The sequence below is a fragment of the Cucurbita pepo genome, chromosome 3 (genome assembly GCF_057944985.1).
Source record: "Cucurbita pepo subsp. pepo isolate OVF chromosome 3, ASM5794498v1, whole genome shotgun sequence".
In the NCBI taxonomy this organism is placed as follows: domain Eukaryota; kingdom Viridiplantae; phylum Streptophyta; class Magnoliopsida; order Cucurbitales; family Cucurbitaceae; genus Cucurbita; species Cucurbita pepo.
The window spans coordinates 5,082,500-5,106,180 of record NC_141800.1 but is presented as its reverse complement, the minus strand read 5'-3'; the positions used below and the strand labels follow the sequence as shown (position 1 = coordinate 5,106,180).

Here is a 23,681-nt window from a genome sequence, read left to right as displayed (position 1 = left end):
ATTTAAATTATATATATGCACAATATGTTATTAATAATCAAGTTATAATAAGTAGTTAAAACACATTCAGATACAACTTAAACTCAACCTCATATTCAAAACACGAAAACATTTAGGAACCATATGTTCAAACAATACGTTTCATATGTATAAAAACATTTATGAAACACATGTTCAAACAATACGTTCCATCATCATAAAAGTGACATTTAGTATGAACACAAACAAAGCACACTCATACATTGCCCATCATTCTGGAATCAAGTTTTTTTTCTGAAGACGCCAAATGGGCTGAATTGCCCCGGGAGGAAGGGGAATTTGACAGGATGCCAAAATTTAACGAACAAAAGTGATACATTTCAACAACAACATTCATACAAGGGATCCTAAAAACTAAGCACTTACAAGACGGTATTTATATGAAGAGCTTTAAGCAAAGATGTGGCCATTTGCTTCACCAACACCTGCCCACCAGACCGTTGTCCATCCCTGCGTTCCTCAATCAAATTCTGAAGTTTATGAGGTAAATCATTCTCCACAATCAATTGCTTGGGTCGTGGATGATGCTCATACACAGCCTGCCACACGACCAACATTGTATGTTCAAAATTTGAATAATAATAAAAAAAAGATTATCATCGACATTTGTTCGATATTACATCGTTATAAAATCCTTCACAAGGCACATCAAACAGAAGGCTGCATACATAAAGATCTCTTACCTTTATCAGTTTGAGTAGATTAAGCCGAGCAATCGCGTCTTGATGGTCCAGCCTTGCTATAAGCAATGGGGTCAATCCGTTGACAGCCAAAGTCGTATTGATTCGGGAAGATTTTCTGCAAGTGGAAGTACATGTCGAGTTAATATTGATAAGAAATAAAATATCAAAGTTTGTACTGCAACACCTACATTTCCAGTTATTAGGTACTAAATTTGTAACCTTTGCCCCTCCCTATACCAGAGAGGAAAAGAGGGAAGATGCTGTGGGGTTGAAATAATATGGATGATGTTTTCAAATCATTGGATATAGGAGACTGAATAATTTTCACAGGCTATAAGAGGTCAGATTGAATAATTTTCTGAGAGGGATGGGGAGGGTGAGGGGTCATAAGGTTACAAATTAAAAAGAAAACATAGTTTACTACTTGGACCATCAAAGATCAGGAAGCTCTTTGTTATGAGGAAGCCACAAAGAAAGAAGAAGAGAATGATGCTGGTATAAAGCATATACGGGTTGGCTATGGGCGGCACCCTAGAGCTATGACATTATGCGCGTGTAGATCCTTGATAACACAGAGGAAGTCGAAGTAAAGATGGGATAGCTTTGACGATCATCACAAAGTTGCCCAACCGATCCCATTTAATGAGAGACTGACTTTAGGAACCAACATAGCATCATAAAGTTGCAAATTAAACTTGGACCATTTAAATGTTGGGCAATAAGTAACCAGACAGATAAAAGGTACGTACGTGATGATTTTCAAGAAAGGCTCCAATATATGCACAAAATGTTGTTCTGGACAACACTGGAAAAACTTCACCAATTTCTGGACAGCATCCTTCTTCAGCAAAGCTTGTTCAACTTTTCGGTTGTCGTTGTCATGAGCCAAGCAAACAGCAATAGAATCCAATGCCGTGACAGACCAAAGCTCATCCTCAAGCAGGCTCAAATACACATCTAGACCACCGTGGGCTCTTAACTGCTCCCTAGAATTACGCGATGCATGGGCCATATCACACAGTAGAGGCAATGCATATTGTTTCAGAGGAGAGTCTGATATAATAAAATGCATCAAATGTGGAATAATTCCATTTTCAGCTGCATATTCTTGTCTCCTCTTATTGATCTTACACAAATTGAATAGTGCACTGAGGACCTACAGAGAGTATAGTAAGATGGTAAAACCAATCATAAGGAATACAGTCGTGAAGAGAAAAACACAGCACGAAACTCAAGCAAATAATTTTAAGCTAAAACAACAAAGGTATATACATTCTTGAGAAAATGTAATCAGACTTGTCAACCTCTAAAGAACTAAGAGATATTACTCTATTTTTAGGCCATTTTTTCATGGCCTAAAAAATTAATTGAAATAAAAGGTTTTCATTTATTAAATGTTTACATCTAAACGGGGTTCAGACCAACAATCTTAGGAAACTTCACCTCATATATCTTTTAAATGAGAGGAAACAAGCATTTGGCTAGAGCAGCTATACTTGAGGCATTTATAGACAAAATACAAATACTGTGGAAGCCTAGAGACCTAGATTACGAATAAACAAAATATGGCGAAACAATAATAAGCATGCACAAAGTAAAAGAGAGGAATGCTTATCATGGATCCAAGCATTTATAGAGCACATAAAATGTACAAAAGACTATCGAGGTGTAGGAAAAACATGTTAAAAGAGATTAATAAAAAGAAAAATGAAAGAATGTACAAGAGCATACAAAAACAAGCCAACGACACAAAGGAATCCAACCACTACCTACCTAAATTGACTAAAATCTAAGAGAATGAACCCAAGCTCTTCAAATGAATGGGTAACAGGTGCCTATAAGGACACATTAAACTTAGTCATCTCACGAGCTTTCAGTGTCTAATAATTCTATTGTTCCTCTAGAGCCAAATTCTCCAAAACACAATAAGGAAAAAGTCTGCCACAAAATGTCCTTATCTCAAAATGAGGGATTCAGGAGTACCTCCACAATCATATGCCACACTACCTGCCTCGAGTAGAACATAGACCAAATGAACTCAAACTTTTGCTCCATAGGAAATGAGCAAACTGACTCTCCCACCACAAATGGTCAATATCCTCCCCATGGCGCCCACAAAGAATGTAACATTGTACAACACAAAAGAAAACTGTCTTTGGATACGATCCAAGGTATTAGATCCTAAGAGTAAAATCTGTTATACAAAGAATTTGGCCTTCTTAAATATTTTACTCTTGGAAGGGAGCGCGAGGGGTTACACAAAATATGGAAGAAAGAACTACATGAGAATCCCCTCAACCGATTATGAGTCCAGACTCTAGAGTCTTTCCTCCCGGACTTGCATGAAGATTATGGACAGAAAGCAAAGCCACCAAGTGAGTCTTCTTAATGAAAGGTAAGAGAGACGAGGAAATAAAGCATAGAAAGAATATTCTCCAACTCACCAATCCTCCCATGAGTGAATCTTCTTATTGAAGAATGGGAAACGAGGAAATAAAGCACAGAAAGAATATTCTCCAACCCACCAATCCTCCCAGAGGTGAACCTAGCTTTCCCCAACCGAACATTTCAAAAACCGAGAGAGAAGGAAAACCCAAAGAGATTGTAATCCAAATATTTTTACTCCATCTTTAAAACAAAGCTTTGCACCTCACACAAAAGGATGGGGTCGTACTTACTCACAATAAACCAATGCCACATAGCATTAGGTTAGAAGACTTGCTCCAGCCATTTTGCTAGAAAAGCCTCATATGAAGTCTTAGATTTCCTGTACCTAACCCTCCCAGGGTCGAAGGATTTGAAACCACATCTTACCTTGCAAGGGGAGGCCACTTCAGACTAATAGGATAAGTGTTAACCTGCTCCCATGGAGAAGAATGCCCTTTTCCAAGAACCCAAGCGCTTTTGAACCTTTTCCACGACATGAATTTAGAAAGTATGACACTCCAAGTTACCACTAATGGGGAGTCCTAAATTAGATGAAAGAAATTAATCCAGCTTACATCCATTGTTTCCTGACCGGAACAAAAAAAAGTCTCATTAGCAAACTGTAGATGAGACAACTGGATTAACTCCTCCATCTTAAAAACTAAATGGCTCTTACCTTCCCCTAACAGCAACACTAGCCTACTCGAGGCATCCACCATGAGGAGAAAGAGAAAGGGCCAAGAGGAAGTCTTCCTGCCTAGGGCCTTATAAACAAAAATCTTAACTCCCGGCTACCGTTAAGGAAAATGGAGAAATTTCACCAACCTAATACATGTTAAAACCCAAGATCTCCATTTCCACCCAAAACCCTTCTTCTCCAGAGATGGCAAGTGGGGAAACATTTAACACCTTAACCCACCCATTATTGAAGACATGGCTTCTACACTCAGCCACCATCACAGAATCCAAGGCTTGGAACTTCACCGTACATGCAAGAATGGAGCCTAAAAAAAAAAAAAAAAAAAAAAAAATCTCAGCCTTATCTCCTCATCCATATTCCATCTTTTCCCAAGGGTCGGCCGCTTTCTCCATCATTTCAATTCTTCTTACAGAGGTCAAATGAGAAGTCTAAAACTCCCTTTATTTCTCCCCCTGAACATCAACCTCTCCATTCCCCACTTTAGCCACTTTTTCAAAAGAGGAGGTTAGTAGTGTCAGGTGTGGGGGGGTTTCCCCGACTTGTGAGAAGATTTTTTTGCCTTTGGTCAACTTTAGTGCAACGTCCCCACAGGACCCCTAGAGTTTGAGATCACTTGAAACCAAACCAAAGCCTCCGAAAGTTGTCTTTTTCTAATCAGAGTTCCTTCCCTCAGCCACTTAGAGTGAGCTCCTCAAAACCTATAATCCATAACTGCAGTTGTATCCTTAGAAATCTTCCCTAATTCCGTCAATCACCACCTTTTAACCCAAATCCCTAGACATAAAACATATTGCAACCCTCACCATAAGGGTATCTCCATCTCCGGCTCTTACAAGGAGATAGAACTGAGCTTATATATTTTCAAAGTCACACAGTTCATTCTTTGAGATTTTTTCTTACTAAAAAAAACAATGAGGAAAAAATAAGCACACCTCGGTATGTATTTGCGACACCAGAGACCCTTCTTTGAGTTCGAGGTTCGGAATCAAATATTTAATTGCATCTGCTCGCTGAAGATTTTCTAAGCAGTTTGGATCTGTTGATAGATGATTTATACACTTCAATATCTACAAAATGAGAAATAAATGGAAGCAACGTTAGCGGAAAGTAGAAACCAACTTCACAATAACCAGACCAATGAATGTATGAATGAAAAGATTCAATCTCACGTACCTTCAAGAGAATTGGGGGCTCTACCCTATTGAACATTTGGAAAAGGCGATTAAGCAAGCTTTGGCTGCACATATATGACTTAACAGTTGTATCTGCCTGAGCGAACTCAAGCAAAAGATCAGCTACCTTCGCCAGGTATTCCCTTGCTACATCAGCATTCAAAGTTGAAACCATGTGCGAAAGAAGTCCAGAAGATGTTGCACTCCCTGGTCTAGCATTTAATACACCCGAACCTGAAAGTACCCCAGATGCTGTCTGTGAAGCAATTCCAGATGTGGATGCAGCTCCTTCATTGGAAACCTGGGGTCCTACCTTCTTGGCCACCGCTTTAAGAGAAACCTTAGAAGTGGGGTCAAGGTTTCCATTGTCTTTTCCACGTTGAGAAACATCTGGGATGAAAAGAATCACAATAAGGTCCTTTGAAAGATACTCTCCAGCTACTCAAAATATTCTCATGAGAATGGAATATGTGCAGCACCAAAATTGATCAAAGTGAAATTTTAATACCTGAGAGTTACGTCTAGGAAGCTTTCAAAATATTTATTAATCACTAACCCCATAAATGTTTTGGTCCTTATGACCGTTTAACTTATAAAGGACATACAAGAAAAGCTCTCTGAAAATTGTTAAGATGCCCAAATAGGGCTTGTCCCCCAAATATTTGTAGTGCACCTAAGTTTAATCACTATTTCTATGAGAAAATTCAATAATTAGGCAACTTGATAAACTCCATGAGACACATAATTGATCTGTCTTGTTAAAAGGAAGAAAGAAACAGGTACATAAACAGAGATATTCACCAGCGAATTCTGCCATTAGGAAATCAGGCTCCCCATTTATCTTCTTTTCATTTGATGCATGCAATAGAGGCATTATAGTTTCATGCCTTTCCAATCCAGAAAGGTGGCGCATGTACTCGAGCTGACCAGAAAAATGTCGAGACGGGGGTTCTTTGTCCAACAGACTTAGAAGCGGCCGAACTTGCTCTTGCTGGGTACCTGCCAATGCTGTAGGAAATCCATTAGCTACAGGTTCCAGCAATTTTGGAGGCCTATCTGTGGAAGTCCTGTTAGAGTTGGCCATCCTCTCAGGTCTCCATCTATCTACATTTTCATGTTCTTTAGAAGCAGAGGCATAAGGTTCCTTGGTTGCTAAATTTACAACTTTATCCAAAGATGCTAGCTCTGACGGTTTAGATCCCAAGGCTTCATTTGTGGTATTGCTAGATTGAGGCCTATCAGCATCTGTGAAAAACTGTCGGTGATCAGATTGATTGGCATCTGATCTTTGAGAATGTGAAGTTGAAGCCCTAGAAGGTTCTGGTGTTCCAGTAGACAGGTGATGATCAACTATTCCATGCCTGACCTTCAAAAGATCAGGCTGATCAGGCACAGGAAATGAGGCCTCGTACTGACTGAATATAGGGTGGGTAGGGTCTAGTTGACCTGATCGTGGTCGTTGAGGTAAACCATCAACCGGATATCCTGCTCCGACTGTTATGGAAGCTAAGCGAGTTGCCTCGTTCAAGCTGTAGAGGGTGTTAATGAGCCTAAGCAGGATTCCACTTTTGGCAGCTATACGACAGAAACCATTTCTAAGAGTGGAACGCTGCAGTTTAAAGATCTGCCACATCCCATCAATAGCTAGGTGAACCATGTCCCTAGAAATACAATATTTATAAGTAGTGTAAGAAAAGAAAAGTTATAAAATTTAATGCCAAATGAGGAACCGCACACACATCAAATGGCAATGAATTTAATTTACAAATGACCAAAAAAGCTAAATACTAAACGCGCAATTGATTAAACAATAAACATCAAAACTGGGAGAATCTGGATCAATGGTGAAAAATGCAGATATGTGTGACAGATCACAGTTGTTTCAATTTTAACTCAGGAACTCACTGAAACACTTGATTATTAAGACTTTAAAATGGATAAACGTCAGCTCCAGATAAGAATTTTTATTTCATGTTATAGTTCAACTTCTTCATTCTAGGTTGATCTTCATCTCATGATAGTACTTACTTCATATCAAAAGAAACAAGCTTCAACAATATTATGCATATACTATGTAAAATTCTGCTCCATTTTTTTTGATTGTATAAAGTTCTCAAAAACACAATCCCCAGTACTGCAAGCACTAATTGGTTAAACCCTATGCCTTCAATTATTATAAATGCTCAACTGTTGCAAAATGATATTTACATACCTGTACTTTGCATAGTCAGCCTCTAGAAAGCTTACTAATACAGGTATTCCACGGCAAGCAACGAACATTTGCAATGTCAAAGAGCTGAATTTTTTTTTTCAAACAAATCATTGGTAAGAGGAGAATTAAAAAAAAAAAAAAAAACAAAAAAAACAAATCCTTATGCGGTCATAATAATACAACAAATTAAAACTTCAAACCTTGATTGACAAAGCTGCTGAAAGAAATAAGCTGCTTCCATACGAACCTCTCGGGGACGATCAGGAACCGCAAAGCCCATTACCAGAGGAATCTGATGTTTACACAAGTAAATGACCAATATTGAAGTTCATTCACTAGTTCTTTAAAAGATACATCAGAAGGGGAAAAGTATAATCATGAACGACTTGAGAGGCTAAAAGATACATTTGATTATAATAGAATATATAACGTGATATATCTTACAAAAAAATTGGAAATTTTATTTTTTTTATTCACAATTTTTTCTGATAAAAAAATTGGATGTAGCACTCAGCTAATTACAAGGAAACCCTATCACACATATGATAGAAATGGCGAGTACAATAAACAAAACTAACAACCACCATCAGATAACCAGCCATATATTCCTGATCCAAGAATAGAAGCTTCATTGTTCACTGAATATTCAAGCACACAGATTGAAATGCCTTACTCCAGTACTCAAGCAATAATAAGTGTTCAAGTTCAAAATGGTATTGCGTAAAGTTGCATAAATAAACATAAATGTCAAAAGAAAATTAAACCAACTGAATAAATTGGTTTAGCGATGTTGTAACAATGGCATTGCTTAAACATTATTTGATGAACAAGCTAGATGGAAATATTATTTGATAGTTACTTACTAGACCAACAAGACATGCATTCTCCTGGAAGTCAACGTTATCCTTAACAATCTGATTTATAAGCTGGAGCACTGAACATATAATCTGCAATATAGGAAAAAGGCAAGTTCTATAATGTGGGATAAAGCAAGCAAAAAATCATGTAAAAAAATGAGGAAAATACAAAAACCATACACGAGTTTTAGGAACTTCAAGCAGCTCTGTTAATGGGAGTAGACCATGCTGTGTAATATAAACAATTTTCTGCTCAGGCCTTTGATGAAAGATAGCAATCAGTTTTTGACAGGCAGATACAATTACATCTTCGGGTTCATCAGGTCTCAATGACCCAGCTAATCTGCCAAATTCAACAGCCTACCAACAGGAAAAAAGAAAAAGAAAAAGGAAGGATAAGAAATGGAAAACTGTAATCCCTATTCATGTGTAAGTAAAAGAAATTATACACTTACTTCTCATTAGGAGTATACATAATTGTACAAAAAAGAAAAAAAGAAAAGATAACTGAAAAGTCAATTCTTATATGACATTCATAAAGAACCAGAATGTATGGACTTCCTAGAGTCGAAAGAACTGAGTACCTGCAAGGGAAAAAGGTTTTCTCCGGATAACTTCTCATCAAAAACCTGATTATAAGAATTACAAGAGTATCAATGGTGGAGGCAATTTAAAGAATATTCTAACACTAACCCTACTAGTATACTGTAATATACATACCAAACCATCAATATCAATATCATCATCCTTTAAAACACCCATCACTAGTCGAAGCAGGTCACCCCCACTGCTTGCCTGTCCCATTTCATTTTCCATTTGCTTTTGAGCAATTGTAGCCCTCAATTTTGTGGCCAGGTCATTTTTTACAACATCATTTACTGACAGATAACCCATGTTTGATTGTAGGGTAGATAGAGATGTTGATGCTTCAGCAGCTTGATCCCCAGGGAGCTTATCTAAAGGTTGAAATAAATCATCTAAGGAAGCATCTCCCGGAGTGTCACTAAATTTACTCAGCTCATTTCCTCCCAAAGCAATTGACATCTTTGACACCTTCAAAAGTAACCAAGCACCAATATATAAGTTCCTTCTTTTTTGTGCATGCGTGTGTGTGTGTGTGGGGGGGGGGGGGGGGGGGGGGGGGTGCGGGGTGCCGGGGCTTTAAGGTAATGTCAGGTCTTTAAATTCATGAATGATTGATCCTAACATGGAATCAACAAAAATTCAAATTAACCACACAAATCCAATTCTAAAGAAACATATGATAAAAAAAAACAAAAAAAAACATTGGAATCAAATATCTGATATATTTCCTAATTCTTTTTATAAGAAACAAAAGTGAGATGCATTAGAAAAGAAGGGAAAATAGCCTAAGGGTCGCCCACAAAATTATCAAAGGAGAGTCTTGAAATTGTTAATAATCATGAAGAGGCAATAGTTTTACAAAAATAATTCCAGTAGTTAGAGCACCATCAAGAAGTAATATGTTATACACTATAATAAGAAGAGCTCGAACTGGACAATTCCAAGGAACCTTTGGCCTTTAAAAGCCAAAAGAATACAAATGGCAATATATTTTCTTAGTAGTATTATAATTCAAAAATATTTACTACTTTATAACTCAAATACTGAATTTGATGCACAAATAGGACTATAGAGAGGACGGGGGCATGCACTTCCTATGTCAATAATACGGTAGAGTAGATTCAGCGAACTGAATACCAACCTTGAGAATTCAAGAATGGAAAAATGTAAAGGGGGAAAAAAGCTAAAAAAAAATTTAAAAAAAAAAAACTAGGTCAACCAAATTGTATAAATTATCTGAGACAGCTAGAGTTTGCTAGATGGCTAGGAACAAAAGAACATTAATAGCAAGAGGCTGAAAAATTTTCAAGAGAGGAAGTAGGTCTCTCATAATAAATGTAGCAAAAGTAACTTAAGCAAAAGATCATGAAGAAAAATTTAAGTAACACCGATGTCAACTCATCTTTTTATAAGTAGCAAACCTAAGGAATCAACACTGTACCTTTTGAAAACTATTGTCCTGACTTTCAGGTTCAAAACCAAATGAACTATTTCCAGATGTTGTTGAAGTTTCTTTCTCTCCATGTTGTCTAGCAGCGTCTTCCCTTAGTTCTGTTGATGGCACATCACCATTCATTATCACTTCATCACGGGCTCTACCATGAGATTCATGAAACTCAATTGGCTCAGAGGTAGCAATTCTGCCAGAACCAGTTAGAAGAGATGAATTTTCATGAATGGATAAGGTGGGAACTTGATCCAATAGGTTGTCATCTTCCAGACTTTCTGCTTCCTCAACAGAATTAGGCCCTGAAGCAAAAATTTTTTGGGACTTGCTCATATCAGTGACAACATCTGACGACAACTCCTTCCTGGAATCCTGGAATAATGACTACCCAACTTACCATAGAGATGCAAAAATTCAAAAGCAACTTTGAAGAAGAGACAGTTGTTGAATTCATAAACAAAGTAACTCTATATTATACAACTCTCACAGCTTTAAAATCAGAATCAGTCACTTCATTTTTTTCTGCTGAAGGGCCTTCACAAGAGTTTTGATCGTCTCCATTAGAAATTTCTGCTTCAATTGATCCATCTTGTTGAGTGGTTCTGCCACAAGGAAAGCGTTTAAACGATTAGGGTCATACTCAATTCTTTCTACAATGTCCATAGACAAAGTACTTGGTTTTAGATAAATTCTATTATTTATGGAAGTTTTAAGTATCCCAGTGTGAAATGGCATGGATCTTTTTCTGCATAAATTTCATGCAAAATCTTTTATCTCTGAAAATTAATTCTAGTGTTAAACTGTTATGCCCAGATCTTGTCCCAAAGTACAAAAATCTTGATAAGGGAAGTTGTCATACCTGGCTCTCTCAGGGCAGTGACCTATGATCTAACCTAAATAACCACACTGCCCAAGGTTCTACCCCCCAACACATTTTTTTTAAAGGTACCAGGCATGATCCAATGAACAGCATTGACAGGGCAGAAAAACGGAGATGAAAAACTAGCATCTAAGGTCCTGTTTGATGACCATATATTTTTTTTATTTTCTGTTTTTGAAAATTATACTTATTTTCTTACCATTTTTCTGGTAAGCTTTTCACCTTACTAAACATTTGAATTTTGAGTCAAATTGAAACAACAAAATCAAGTTTTAAAGAATTACTTTTTTTAGCCAACAAAATTTGACTTTATTTTTTAAGCAAATTTAATTTTCAAAAACAGAAAACCAAAACAAAATGTCTATCAAATGGAGTCTAAATTACTAAATACTCCTTTTTTATTTCAAACTATTGGAGTCCAAACATGTTAAACTACTTTCATTAGTTCCTGACAGAACATACCCAAAAAGTTGATAATAATAGTAAGTCGTCTTTCATTTCCATAGAATTTTAATTATATATTTAAAAAAGTCAGTGACTACCTTAATGTGCCACTATGACGAAGAGAAGAATGCAAGGCCCGTCGACAGTTCTGAATCCAAGGATGAGAAAGCAAAGTTTTTGCATCGGGCCTTTGCCTGGCATCCTGCACAAAGAGGACATCAAACTGCTCATCCACTACAAAATAGACTAACAAAGAGGAGATGTATTTCCTTCCATTTCAAAGAAGATACAACCAACAAGAAGAATACCAAAGCCTTAAAAATCACACAGTAGACACAGACCATCCATTACAAAACAAAAGACTTGAGAGATTACTTTATAAAAAATCCACGATTACACAGCCTGGTATAACAAGAATGTTTTTTGTATAGAATTTTCTTTTTAAAAAAAGAAAATCCAGTTTTATTGTCCTCAAAGGAAGCTTATCCATGTTTTCCTCTGAACCACTACATGAACTGATATATTCTACAAATTTACTAGTAGTGGTTTAGCGCGTTCAAGTATCCTGATCCCCTCAAAATCATCTCACCTGGAAGTTTTCAAGCCGGATGCAGAGAGGCCAAACTTCTTTTACAATCCAGACAAGCCTATAGATCATAGAGATATGCATTCAACTGGTCTTAAGGTGTTATCACTACACAGATAAATATGAATTTATATGCGACCTGCACAAGTATTCTATGTCAGCAGGACCAGAATTATCACCCACTCCATGATATTGGAGTTAACTTTATTCCAGGGGAAGTAATCTTCTTCTCGGGACAAATGCTTCACTACTTCCCTTGACCTCGTTAGATGAGAAAATTTGACAGGTGGGATGCTACCAGCTTGTGGCAGATCCAGTTGAGATGTACCTTCAACTCCTTTATTAGTTTATTTTTCATTAAGAAAGATAAAAGTAAAAGGTATGTATCCGAACGCATGTGATATCTTTTGTCAATTACAAGGATGGAATTTATAACAGTTGATGTTGACTTTCGATTTTAATCACCTGAGGTCTTAAGTACGTTCTTTTAGCTTTGTTTATTGACAGTAGAGGACACTCTTTATGGTTATCACATGCCTGAAGTGCATTGCAAACACTGTTTGTCATAGCTAACAGACATGGAGTTTAAAAGACCCGTGCAATATCATATTTTTGGCCTTTTCACACTCCTTGTAGAGTTTCCTAAAGCCACAGATAAAACTTTAAAGGTTGTACAAAAGAAAAGAAAAGCCCTTATTTTTTTGTTTGGAGAGAAAAAATAATAAACCAACCCCTTAAAGCAGATGATCAAACATGTAATTTAATTTCTTCAATTATAGAAATCCTGGCAAACCTTCTTAAAGCACTGGCGTAAGAAATCTGTGATATCTGGTGATAAGCTATCCGGAATTGGAGGATGCTTGTCCTGAAGATTGTGAATAATACAATGACAACAAAAGGAAAAGATTTATCAGCAAGGTCAATATCCAAATAATCAATAAATGTTTACATCATGAACAAAACAAAGACATTGGCTTCTCACTTACAAGCAATTGTCCACCTAGAGTCTGGTGTTGTTTATTTTTTAAACATGAAACAAAATTTTCATTGATAACTGGAAAGATACAAACAAGTAAACAGCAAAAAAGACAATCATAATAATGGAAAAAAAAAAAAAAAAAAATCTGACAAGAAAGCAACATCCTAAGGAATCTTACAAGAACCCTCCCTTATTTGTGTCGCACATTGAGTCTTGCAAATGATGTAGTTTCAGATTTCAATAAACATCAAATCAAAAAATCTTAGTAAGTTGTTGCTTATTCCCAGTAGGCTATAATAGGTTATCCTCTTTTCCTCTTCTTTTTCCTTTATTTATTATTGTTATTATTATTTTTGTAGGAAGCAAATCATTTTATGATGAAATTACAAAGGTAAATTTCTATCAATACGATTACAGAAAGCTATTCCACTGAGCAATGAGAGGATAAACTATAATTACATGAAGGGGCTCAATTTACACGAGGACATATTTGAGCTTTGTATCTTGTACTTTGTCATAGAAATATGAGAATCCATCTTGAGCCAAGAAGAAACAGAGAGAGGCATCTTGAAATACGCTCCCATGGTCCCGATAAACTTCCTAGAAGGAATTTGACAGATAACAAAATTCATGAATGGACTAGATTGCAATTGGAAATTGACTCCCTTGTTCCCGACAATAGGAGTGATCTAAGATAGTGGAGCCTTAATAGCAGTGGGGAGATTAACGTGATTCTTTCATCCTTTCAATGGAAATCAGAGGGTAAACATCCCTTGGGTGCTAACCACGAAATTTGGAAAGCAAAATTCATAAAAAGGTGAACGTGTTCCCTTTGATGATTTCACCCAATAAATGGTCCGGTAACTCTTCTCCAAAGAGCATTTCAGTTCTGAATGAATCTTCACAACCATTTCATCCTAGGTGCAACCATCAGGGTGGATCACAAATTTCCCCAAAGGCTCCAGTATCAGAAGACTGGCTCAACATTGGTAAAGGTAACGTCTCCTTTCTTTTCTAGAATTTCAAAGTAGAAAATGGCCACGGTAACTCTTCTCTAAAGAAGATTTTAGTTCTGAATGAATCTCCATAACCCTTTTCATCAAAAGGTGCAACATTCCTCTATTTGAAGGACACAACCAGGAGGCCACCATAATGGAGGGTGGTAAAGAGGCCCATTTCCAAGTAACCAGGTGAGAACCTGGTCCATACCTACCACCATTCCTCAAGTCCGCAATCAAATTCTCCAAAAAGTTGACTTTGACGAGGCATAAAGAAGAGAAAGATTGTAAATGAGCAAACTGTTTAAAACCAACTGAGCCAATGACAATCTTCTGCATTTTGAGATTTGCAAACTCTTGCATTTATCTAGTTTGGCTCTAAGTTTATCCATCATCGGCTCCCAGAAAACAACATTCCGATGATTACCCAAAGGGGAAAACCGAGGAACAAAAAAGGAATAATTTCTATCCTACACCCCAGGTAGTTAACCACCATATCCATCTCATGCAAGCTTATGCTAATCCCAATCGCTGAAGTTTTGGATATATTTAGAGACAATCCCAAGCCCAACTAAGATGGTATGAGAACTTGAGCCCATGAAGCACACACATACATGTGATTGAGAAAAATAATAATGGAGTTGTGGCAAGCAATTAAAAGAAACAACTCCGATGGTATGAAATGAAAAAATTTACTCTAAGAAAAGACAGTACACAACATCAATAATCCAAAAGTGGCAAAAATAGCATTCATTATACCTGTACGATGCGAAACAGAGCTGGCATAGGTTGTAGATCATAATATGGAGGTACACATGTAAGTAGTTCGATCACAGTACATCCAACACTCCATATGTCAGAAGCAGCACAAACTCCTGACATTTCAATAACCTGTAACGAAAGTAACATCAGAAGGTTGTCAAGTAAAACTTTTTAGAACCAAAGGAAAGTTAAAACGAACTATCTCAAGCTTAGTTCACTAAGGTAAAGTTTCAAGGCATTTAGGAACACGTCACTACTCTGTTGGCCATTCAAATGAAACTTCAAAATTTTCAATCAGTGTAAGAAACCTAAAAACTTTATACACAAAAATGAAAGCGAAATCTCAACACGTAGAAATTAATTCATACCTCAGGAGCCATCCAGTAAGGTGTTCCAACAACTGAATGAGTATTAACATCAGCCTCTGTTAATTTTGTCGCAACACCAAAATCAGCAAGTTTCACGAGACCCTGTATATAGGCAATCACCTTTCAAATTTTATACACCATAAAAGAAGAAAGCATCATGGATCCAAGCATGGGACAAGGACCACAACATTTTTTACAATAAGAACTGTAATCTATTTTCTTATCTATTTTCGCATTCTTTGCAACATGTCACAAAAGGAGATCAACCAAATTTATGTTTCATCAAGCACAAAGTTGCATGCCATGAATTTGTTCCTTTGCATTTCTTGTGTTTAGATTTGCACGCTAGAGTCATTTAAGTAGTCTTAATCAAGCTATTTTGTGGAGTGATTCGAATCACGACTTTAGAAACGAGTTTTCTTTACTCTTGACCTTGATCATCGAGGTAATCTGTTCCAAAACTTTCCTTTAGATTGATTTTTTATCGTTATAGGGTTTTTGGATAATTTAGATCTAAAGGTCTTGTTCTTGAACAAGGTTGTTAGATCAAATCCCAAGAATTTCATAACAAGGAGGGAGGGAAGACAAAATATGAAAGAAGGAATCACAAGAGGAACTCCTAGAAAGGTCAAGGGACAAACCTAATATCCCTACTTCGTAAAACCGCAAACTTGTCACGAGAAAGAGAAAGAAAACCCACCACATCTACTGCCTTTGTATTAGTCAAAGGTCTTTGAAAACTCAAAGAGATTGAGGAAGAAATATTTGAGAAAGGCAACATAGAGGCCACATGATGCAGCCTATTGTTCGAGACACAATAGAACCATAAAAAGAACAAAGAGACTCCTCCTGACCTTGAAGAAATGTTCTCCAATAGAACAAGTGATAAATTAAGAGAAGAGAAAAAGAAATGAGATGATATAGCTTTCCAAAGGTTTTTACAAGGGCTTCTCTACCTAAATCATCAACGGACAACTCAAAAGGACAAGGGTCATACCTACTCACCATCACTTTAAACCACAGCATGTTAGACTACATGACAAGTGTCACAATCATTTTTCTAGGTAGGCCTCATTACATAGTCCTAGACTTCCAATTTCCACACGCTTCACACCAACTCACACTTGACCAAGTGTGACCCTCTACCTCATTCGTCCCTTCCCAAGAGAAATTCTTGATCACACCCTTAATTTTCTTGATCATCCCAATCAAAGTTTGAAGTGAGATATGACGTAACTTTGAATCCCACTTAGCATCAACTGAATAACAGTAAGTCTCCCCATTTAAAGAGGAAGACTTTTTTCCAAGTAGTCAACCTTTTTTCTTTTTTTAATATTTTCTACCACGGCATCCCAAAATGCCGACTGCTGGAATTACCACCCAGAGGCAATCATAAGAGGAAGGGAACTAACACACTTTACAACCCACCATAAAGGCCCTATTAATCTTAAACCCATAAATTACTTCAAAAAACAACAAAAATAGATTAAGATCAACAAAACAAAAGAATTTTCCCAACTTGAATGCAAAAAGAATTGTCAACCACAAGCGGAAGACAAGAGAGATGAACTATCTCCTTACCCACCTTAAAGCCCTAGATCTTTCCTTCCTCCACTCTCAACAACACTAACAACCACTAAGAGAAAAAGAAGAGACGGTAAAACATCCCCTTGTTTGAGGCAGCCTGTGTTTTCAAAACACAAGGCACACCTTAAGGCGACAAACCCCTTGATCACCTCAAGGTGAGAGGTGACAAAAGAAGAAGCCTGAATGAAGCAAGGCAAAATAAATACAATAAATAGAGCATACACAGTATGAAATCAAAATATCAGAACCTTAAAGATAACAAATAGTAAAAACATGAAAATGTAAAAAACATTCAATATAATTGAGCACATGCCCTCATTGACGAAGGTGCCAATAGGCATGTGACAAAGCAATCGGGCAATGGCGCTTGCTTGGGGTTGCCTCAACATTATTGGAGGCATCTCATAGGAAGGATCTTACCTTTATACTTACTGTTCACATAAATGGAAAAGTTAATAGGTCTAGTACAGCTCCACATCCAAGCTTGCCATTTGAACCAAAACCTTTCTTTTCCAAAACTTTATCCAAAAATTTCAAATGCACATGTTTATATGCTTTCTCAAAATCAATATTAAAGACCGCACCCATTTGTTTCCTCTCTTTGTAGTCCTCAATGACTTCATTTGCAATTAACACTTTGTCTAGAATTTTCCTCAACACAATGAAGGCTCACTGAGCATTGGAAATGGAACAAGGGCTCTTAATCTCTTAGTTAAAACGTTGGTGATAATCTTATATAATCTTGTGATTAGACTAATAGGTCTAAAGTTTTGTACCTCATTGGCCTTCTCTTTCTTAGGAATAAGGAACACAGAAGTTTCATTCATCTCTACATCAATTATATTTCTTAACTGAAACTCATAGAACACCTTCCAAAAGGTCCTTTTGTATAAAATCCCAATGTACATCTTTCCTGAAAGTCGCCGATCAACTACCAAAAGTTCTTTACCTTATTGGCCTTCTCTTTCTTAGGAATAAGGCACACAAGTTTCACTCATCCCTGCAATTATATTTCTTTCCTGAAACTCACAGAACACTTTCCAAAGGTCCTTTTTGTATAAAATTCCAGTCATTCTGAAAACAGGGTGAACAGGGTTTCCAGCTCCTCTCTCTCCTGAACCGAAATCAGTTTCAAATCTGAAACTCCCACAGAAGGTCAAGGGAAAGGAGGATAAAGATTTAAGAACAAAGAAATAATCTCTTCCTCGATCTCTCTATCCTCCCTAATCAACTCACCATCGTCCTTTACCAAGAACTCAATCATGTTCTTATTTCTCCTTCCCAAGCCCAATTGTGAAAGAAGGCGAAGTTATCATCCCCATCCTTAGCCCACCTGGTCTTAACTTTTGTCCTCGAGCTAGTGCCTCTTTTTGAATAAGGGTTTCGAATTCTTCCTTCAAAGAGACCCTTTCTGCCTTCAAATCCCTTGAAAGGTTTCCTTCCTCCTCCAGACTATCAAGAAACTTTATTTCCTCCACAATTTTATTTTATTTTTTCCCACTTTATATCTCCAAAAACTAAAAGATTCCACTCCTTCAAAACACCTTTTGAGTTCTTAATTTTCTTAAAAGGTGAAAACCTTCCCATTTTCCATTAACCCTAGCACTCCACCACAACAGCAAAGAAGACTTAAAGAAGGATGATCCAACCACATGTTCTCAAATCTAAATGAGCTTGGCCCCCACAGAATCATAGCAGAGCTGAGACTAATTAATTAGTGGTTAGAAGTAAACCTACGCCCTATAGCTTGTCTAGGATTTGGGAAGGTCTCAGACCAATCCTTAGCGAACAGGAATGTATCTGAGTAAGCGTCATTCTTTCTTTATTGCTAGACCGGAGTATCTGCAATAATCACCAGTTTAAGAAACAATCTTACAGGTGATCTATAGTGTCTGTACAAATCAACGCAATCAGAAGCAATTTTTTTTGTTTTTTTTTAATAAACAGGTAGAAGCTAGATAATATAACTTTTAAAATAGATGACTAAGTGTAACAAATTAAACTTGCCTCTTTGGTTGTCAGTATGTTCGCACCCTTTATGTCCCGATGAATTACACCCTGCTCATGTAGATAAACCAAGCCTTCCAAAACCTGCTTATGATAGTATAAAATTAATATATGTCATGCCCGGAAATGATGAAATAAAAAGAACAAGATGGGAAATTTCGAAACCTGAGAAATATAAACAGCGACCAATGATTCTGGAAATGGTCCAAACTTATTTGGCTTGATAATGTTGGCAAGTGATCCATTCTCCACATACCTGTAAAACCCCTCAAAAAAAAAGAATAATCTAGTGTGAAATACCCAACTACGGCCTTGACCTAGTTTATAAGAAAGATAAATTTAAGCTCACTCACTCGAGTATTATGTGAAGGTGAGTCTTTGTTTTTAGAGATCCAAGATACTTCACAATGTTTTTGTGGTTCAAATTCTACAAAAGTGAAACAGTCTCAGATAGAAAAGGACACTGACTCCAAAACGAAAAAAGGTGCCATGAAATCAAGTAAACCCATAGAACAGAAATGCCTTAAAGTAACAAAAAAAAGCCAGGCGGAAAAGAAAAAAAATGAATGCATAAAACATTAATAAAAATAAACACAATGCATTTGAGGAATGCAATAAATGTAAATGGAAGTCTAATGAAAAGAAAGATACCTTCAGTAGGTCAATCTCTTGCTGAAAATCATCATTACATCCCACGAACGATTGAATAGCAGAGAAGGAAAAGGCATTCAGTAAGAACACTTGAATATGATCAGGGAAAATATGCCAAAAAGAAAATGAAGCCAAACACCAAATTTACATATAACTTCATCTGATCTGATACTCAAGCTACAAACGAAGAAACAAATTAAAATACTACAAAGTGATGAGTTTCACAAAACCACTAACATGCCTACTTGACGAACTTGGTTCATCTTAGAACGAAAAATATATATATATTCATTACTAGTGCACCCTGGTGCAGTGAATGTATGGAATAAAAAAAATCCATAAATCAAAGAATTAAAAACCAATTATGAGATGACAATATTTTTTCAAAATGAAATAGAATATCATAAAAATGTCAAAAGTACTGATAATAAGCAAAAAGAAAAGATCATATTAAAAATGTTGTGACGACAAGGCATCCTCAGTCAAAAAGAGTAGTTAACAAAGGGAGCATGTGACAAATAAGTGGCCTCGAGTCTCAGAGTCCTCCTAATACATAATGCACCATACACGAGAAAGAGCTTGCACAAGAAGTCTTCTTTTTATCAGATTATGGGTGTTAAAATATTTCCATGGCTTATTCCCAAAGGAAAATTTTAGCTCTTCCAAAATATCTTTTATAAGAGAAGGGGGCAGTGGCCTTTAACTACTCCTTCCAAGGTCACTGTCAGCTATCTAGATCCTCAGTGACGGTAGACAAAGGGAGCAAATCTGTGATCCTTCACCAAAAGTTGAGGTCCCAACCTTTGATTGATGGCAGCCAAGTGTTTTTTATGGAAGATTGTTACTGATTGGACAGGGAGAAGAGTCTAGGAAAAATTCTCTTCCACGAGACTACTGATTGGACAGGGAGAAGAGTCTAGGCAAAATTCTCTTCCACGAGACTAAGCACTTTTAACCTTTTCTGCCACAGAATCCCAAAAAGTAATTCATCTAGGATTATTACCAAGAGGAAGGCCAAAGCACGATGACGGGAGAGATCCAACCTCACAACCCACCCAAAAGGCCCATTTATCAAACTTTGAAGGGTTACAGTTAATTTTGATGACCAAACATTTGCCTCAATTAATCCTCAACCCTGAAATAGACTCAAAGAGCTATAAAATTCAGTTAATAATAATAAATAAATAACTCTTTTCTTTCCTGAACAGAAGAAAGTGATGTCATCAACTTGGAAATGAGATGAAGATACTTTCTCTTTTCCAACCTGAAAACCCTCGTTAAGACTCTTCTTCACCCCTCTCAGAACAAGCCTACTCAAAAAGTCCACCGCCAGGAGGAACAAAAAGGGGGAGAAATGATTGCCTTGTCTAAGACCTCTAGTGGACAAACCTACCTTGGGGTCTTCCGTTAACGAGGATATAATACATGACGATCCTAACACAGATCCAAATCAACGACCTCCATCTATAACCAACACCCTTCTTCTCTAAAACCCTATCCACAAAGTACCAATCTACATGATCGTAAGTTTTTTTCAAAATCAATCTTTTTTTTTTGTTTGGTTTTATGTTAACCCAATCAACAATAGTGGAGTTGTATTCTATTTGGTCTACTTTTCAAAGTCAATCTTAAAAAATAACACCCTCTCAATTATGATCTTTATATGCCTCAATAGCTTCATGGGCAATAAGAGCCTAATCCATGATTTGTCTACAAGCAATCAAGGCTCCCTGATGGCCTGAAATAGTCTTAGGAAGAACTTAACATCTCTCCCAAGGCCTTGGCCAAAATTTTTTACACTAGAAATTAAACCAACGGGTCTAAAATCCATGCACCAATTAAGGGTTTTGAAGGGAGAGGTTGCCACACAATTACCGAAGCAACTTTTTGTTGCCTTAGTCCATGGCAAGAAGTGTTTGAACCTATTGGAGAGGAACTGAACAATAATTTTAGAAGCGTAGGTATGTTGTCATTGCAGGGCCCATAGTCATAAACCGGATTTTCATTAGATTTTTTTTGGAAGGCATACGAATGTTTCATTAAGGCTGGCCTTAATGACACCATTCATAAAGCTGTGGAATATTTCCATAATGTCTATCTTGATGATGTTCCATGTCTTTTCTTTTTTTTTTTTTGGGTTAAAAAATCCATCCATGGAACCAAGCCTAGAGGATCCATTACTTCTCAAGGAATTACCAACCTCCAGAACGTCTGATTCTTCTAAATATAAACATCATAAATTTAAAATACCTCACACAAAGTCATCGGAATATGCATAAATATAAAAATATATTTTTTCATAAATATGTCATTGCCATATTTTTTTTTTTTTTTTTTTCAAATTGAAGAAAACAAATTTCATTGAGAATAAATGAAAGAACATGCAAGACGATACAAAAAAAAAAAAAAAAAAAAAAAAAAAAAAAAAAAAAAAAAAAAAAAAAAACGGAAAAGCCTAGATAAGAGGAGAGGATCCTAAGTTTTCTGAAAAAATGAAGTGTTTCTAAGTCCTTGTCATATACGTGCATCCACTGCTTCTTCGAGTAGAAGTTTCAGAACAATTTATTACATGCAGTAAAAGTTTAGAAAGACAGTTCTCTACTTCCTTCATTCAAAGTTAAAAGAAAATCTGTTACCAACTCAATGGGTCATTATCTTCAATGAAAAGATAAATCCTCAAAGACATTACAACAGTAGTAAGACTGGACTTCAGTGTCACTTAAATTTCTACTTTCAGCAACATAAGAAACTTTATTCAGCAATATAATAAGCTTTCATCAAAGAAACATGATCGAACCATGATAATGTTGAGGTCCTCTTGAGCAATATTCTCCAAGGAAACTTGTTTAATAGCAACAAAGTCCCCATTCTCCAAATCCAGACCCTTGTAGACTCGCCCATATGCTCCTTTTCCGATCTCATCTCCCAGCATCTGTACCAATCATTCTCATTAAACTTCTAATCACTGACCATGTAATGAATTTCAGATATTTTCCACATTAACAAAATAACTTCAACTCTTGAATATATAGTCAATTTGAACTAACGAAGCATAACTCTGCAAGGTGTTAATACAAGAAAAAAAGTGAACGAAGTGTATCATAATGAAATTCTCGCTGATTGAACACGGAAACAGATTATAAAATTTAAAATCTTTCTAGCTTCACAGTACTTAGTTTTGTTGCTGAACATCTCCAATAGCCACCAGACGACAGCATACACACAGACAACCCAACAACCAACTCAATTCTAAGCTATATCCCAACCTACATTACGAACACTTCATCCATCCAACTTCCAGATAACAATCCGCATACACAAATTCCAAACAAACAAACAAAATTCAAAATTGCAAAAGAAAGAAGAACCCATTGTAAGCAAAACCCTATCAAGTCAAAAACTAGCCACCCACAGCCAACTTACATATTTATTATCAAGCGTCTTGGACTTATGGAACGCAGTAGTAGGAACTTGGCGAGACATGGCTGCCGAAGAGGCCTCCGCCGGAGAAGAAACAAGACTACAAATGGTCCATTGGAAGCAACTAGAGTTGAGAAATTCAACGGGGAAGGCGACGGAGAAGATTTCCAATCGGAAAACGGTGGTTGGGGCGGCGAAATGAAGAGAGAGAAAGGGGGAAAAGAGAGAGAAAGGGAGTAGAATTGGACGGAAAAACCTTCCCCGACTGGCGGAAAAATCGCTGCGAAAATGGTGAAGTGACAATATAAATAAATTATAATAACCGACTAAGAGCACTCCAACTCAGAGCCTAATGGGCACTCCCGATTCAATTTCTGTGTATTATTATTATTATTAAAAATAAAAATAAAATAAAAATAAAAGTGGGGCTGTTTGGAAACGGGAAATCATTAGACGTGATATCTAAAATATGATTATAGGCGAAAATGTAAAGAAAAAGAAAAAAATTACTTAATTGGTAAGTTAATTAGTTTTTACCTTAACTACTTTTTACTTTTTTTTAATTGAAATTTAAACTAAATATGGAAATTATTGCTTTTTGAAGGATTAGTTTTAACAAATTATTCATAATTCAATCCATAAATCAAACCAATTAAACTAATGGAACGTTGGAGCTACCAAATTAAATAATAATATAAAAAAATTTATACCCGCGGTATTGAATACAAACAAAAGAACTAATACTCGTAACAAACTGGGATCGAAAAAGATGGTGATGACCCATAATGAAGTTTGAGACTCAAACACTACTGTAACGTCACACTCGTTTCACGTCCTAATTTTTTAGTAAAATTCTAACCAATACGTTATCATTATT

At 36.5% G+C, this 23,681-nt stretch overlaps 1 protein-coding gene across 1 annotated transcript; it reads right to left on the bottom strand.

Annotated features, from left to right (window-relative positions):
* Window positions 1-71: 71 nt before the first annotated feature.
* Window positions 72-23,115, bottom strand: LOC111791588 (MAP3K epsilon protein kinase 1). Its single transcript, XM_023672978.2, has 24 exons — window positions 22,808-23,115; window positions 22,182-22,316; window positions 19,385-19,405; window positions 19,087-19,160; window positions 18,899-18,989; window positions 18,734-18,817; window positions 15,140-15,241; window positions 14,769-14,900; window positions 12,826-12,897; window positions 11,545-11,648; window positions 10,610-10,724; window positions 10,117-10,494; window positions 8,811-9,143; window positions 8,675-8,719; window positions 8,271-8,450; window positions 8,097-8,180; window positions 7,434-7,525; window positions 7,234-7,317; window positions 5,823-6,682; window positions 5,023-5,411; window positions 4,782-4,916; window positions 1,472-1,878; window positions 723-837; window positions 72-578 (listed from the first exon to the last, which is right to left on the bottom strand). Exons 1-24 carry the CDS (start codon window positions 22,865-22,867, stop codon window positions 402-404), a joined length of 4,269 nt encoding a protein of 1,422 aa, XP_023528746.1. The 5' UTR covers window positions 22,868-23,115; the 3' UTR covers window positions 72-401.
* Between the last annotated feature and the right edge of the window lie 566 nt (window positions 23,116-23,681).

Excerpts from the sequence above, each read along its gene's own strand:
- LOC111791588 (XM_023672978.2), bottom strand. The coding sequence starts at position 22,867 with ATGTCTCGCCAAGTTCCTACTACTGCGTTCCATAAGTCCAAGACGCTT. Across the intron at positions 14,901-15,139 it reads CTTACTGGATGGCTCCTGAG|GTTATTGAAATGTCAGGAGT; the intron begins GTATGAATTAAT and ends CTTTCGTTACAG. Across the intron at positions 8,720-8,810 it reads ATATTGATATTGATGGTTTG|GTTTTTGATGAGAAGTTATC; the intron begins GTATGTATATTA and ends TCTTATAATCAG.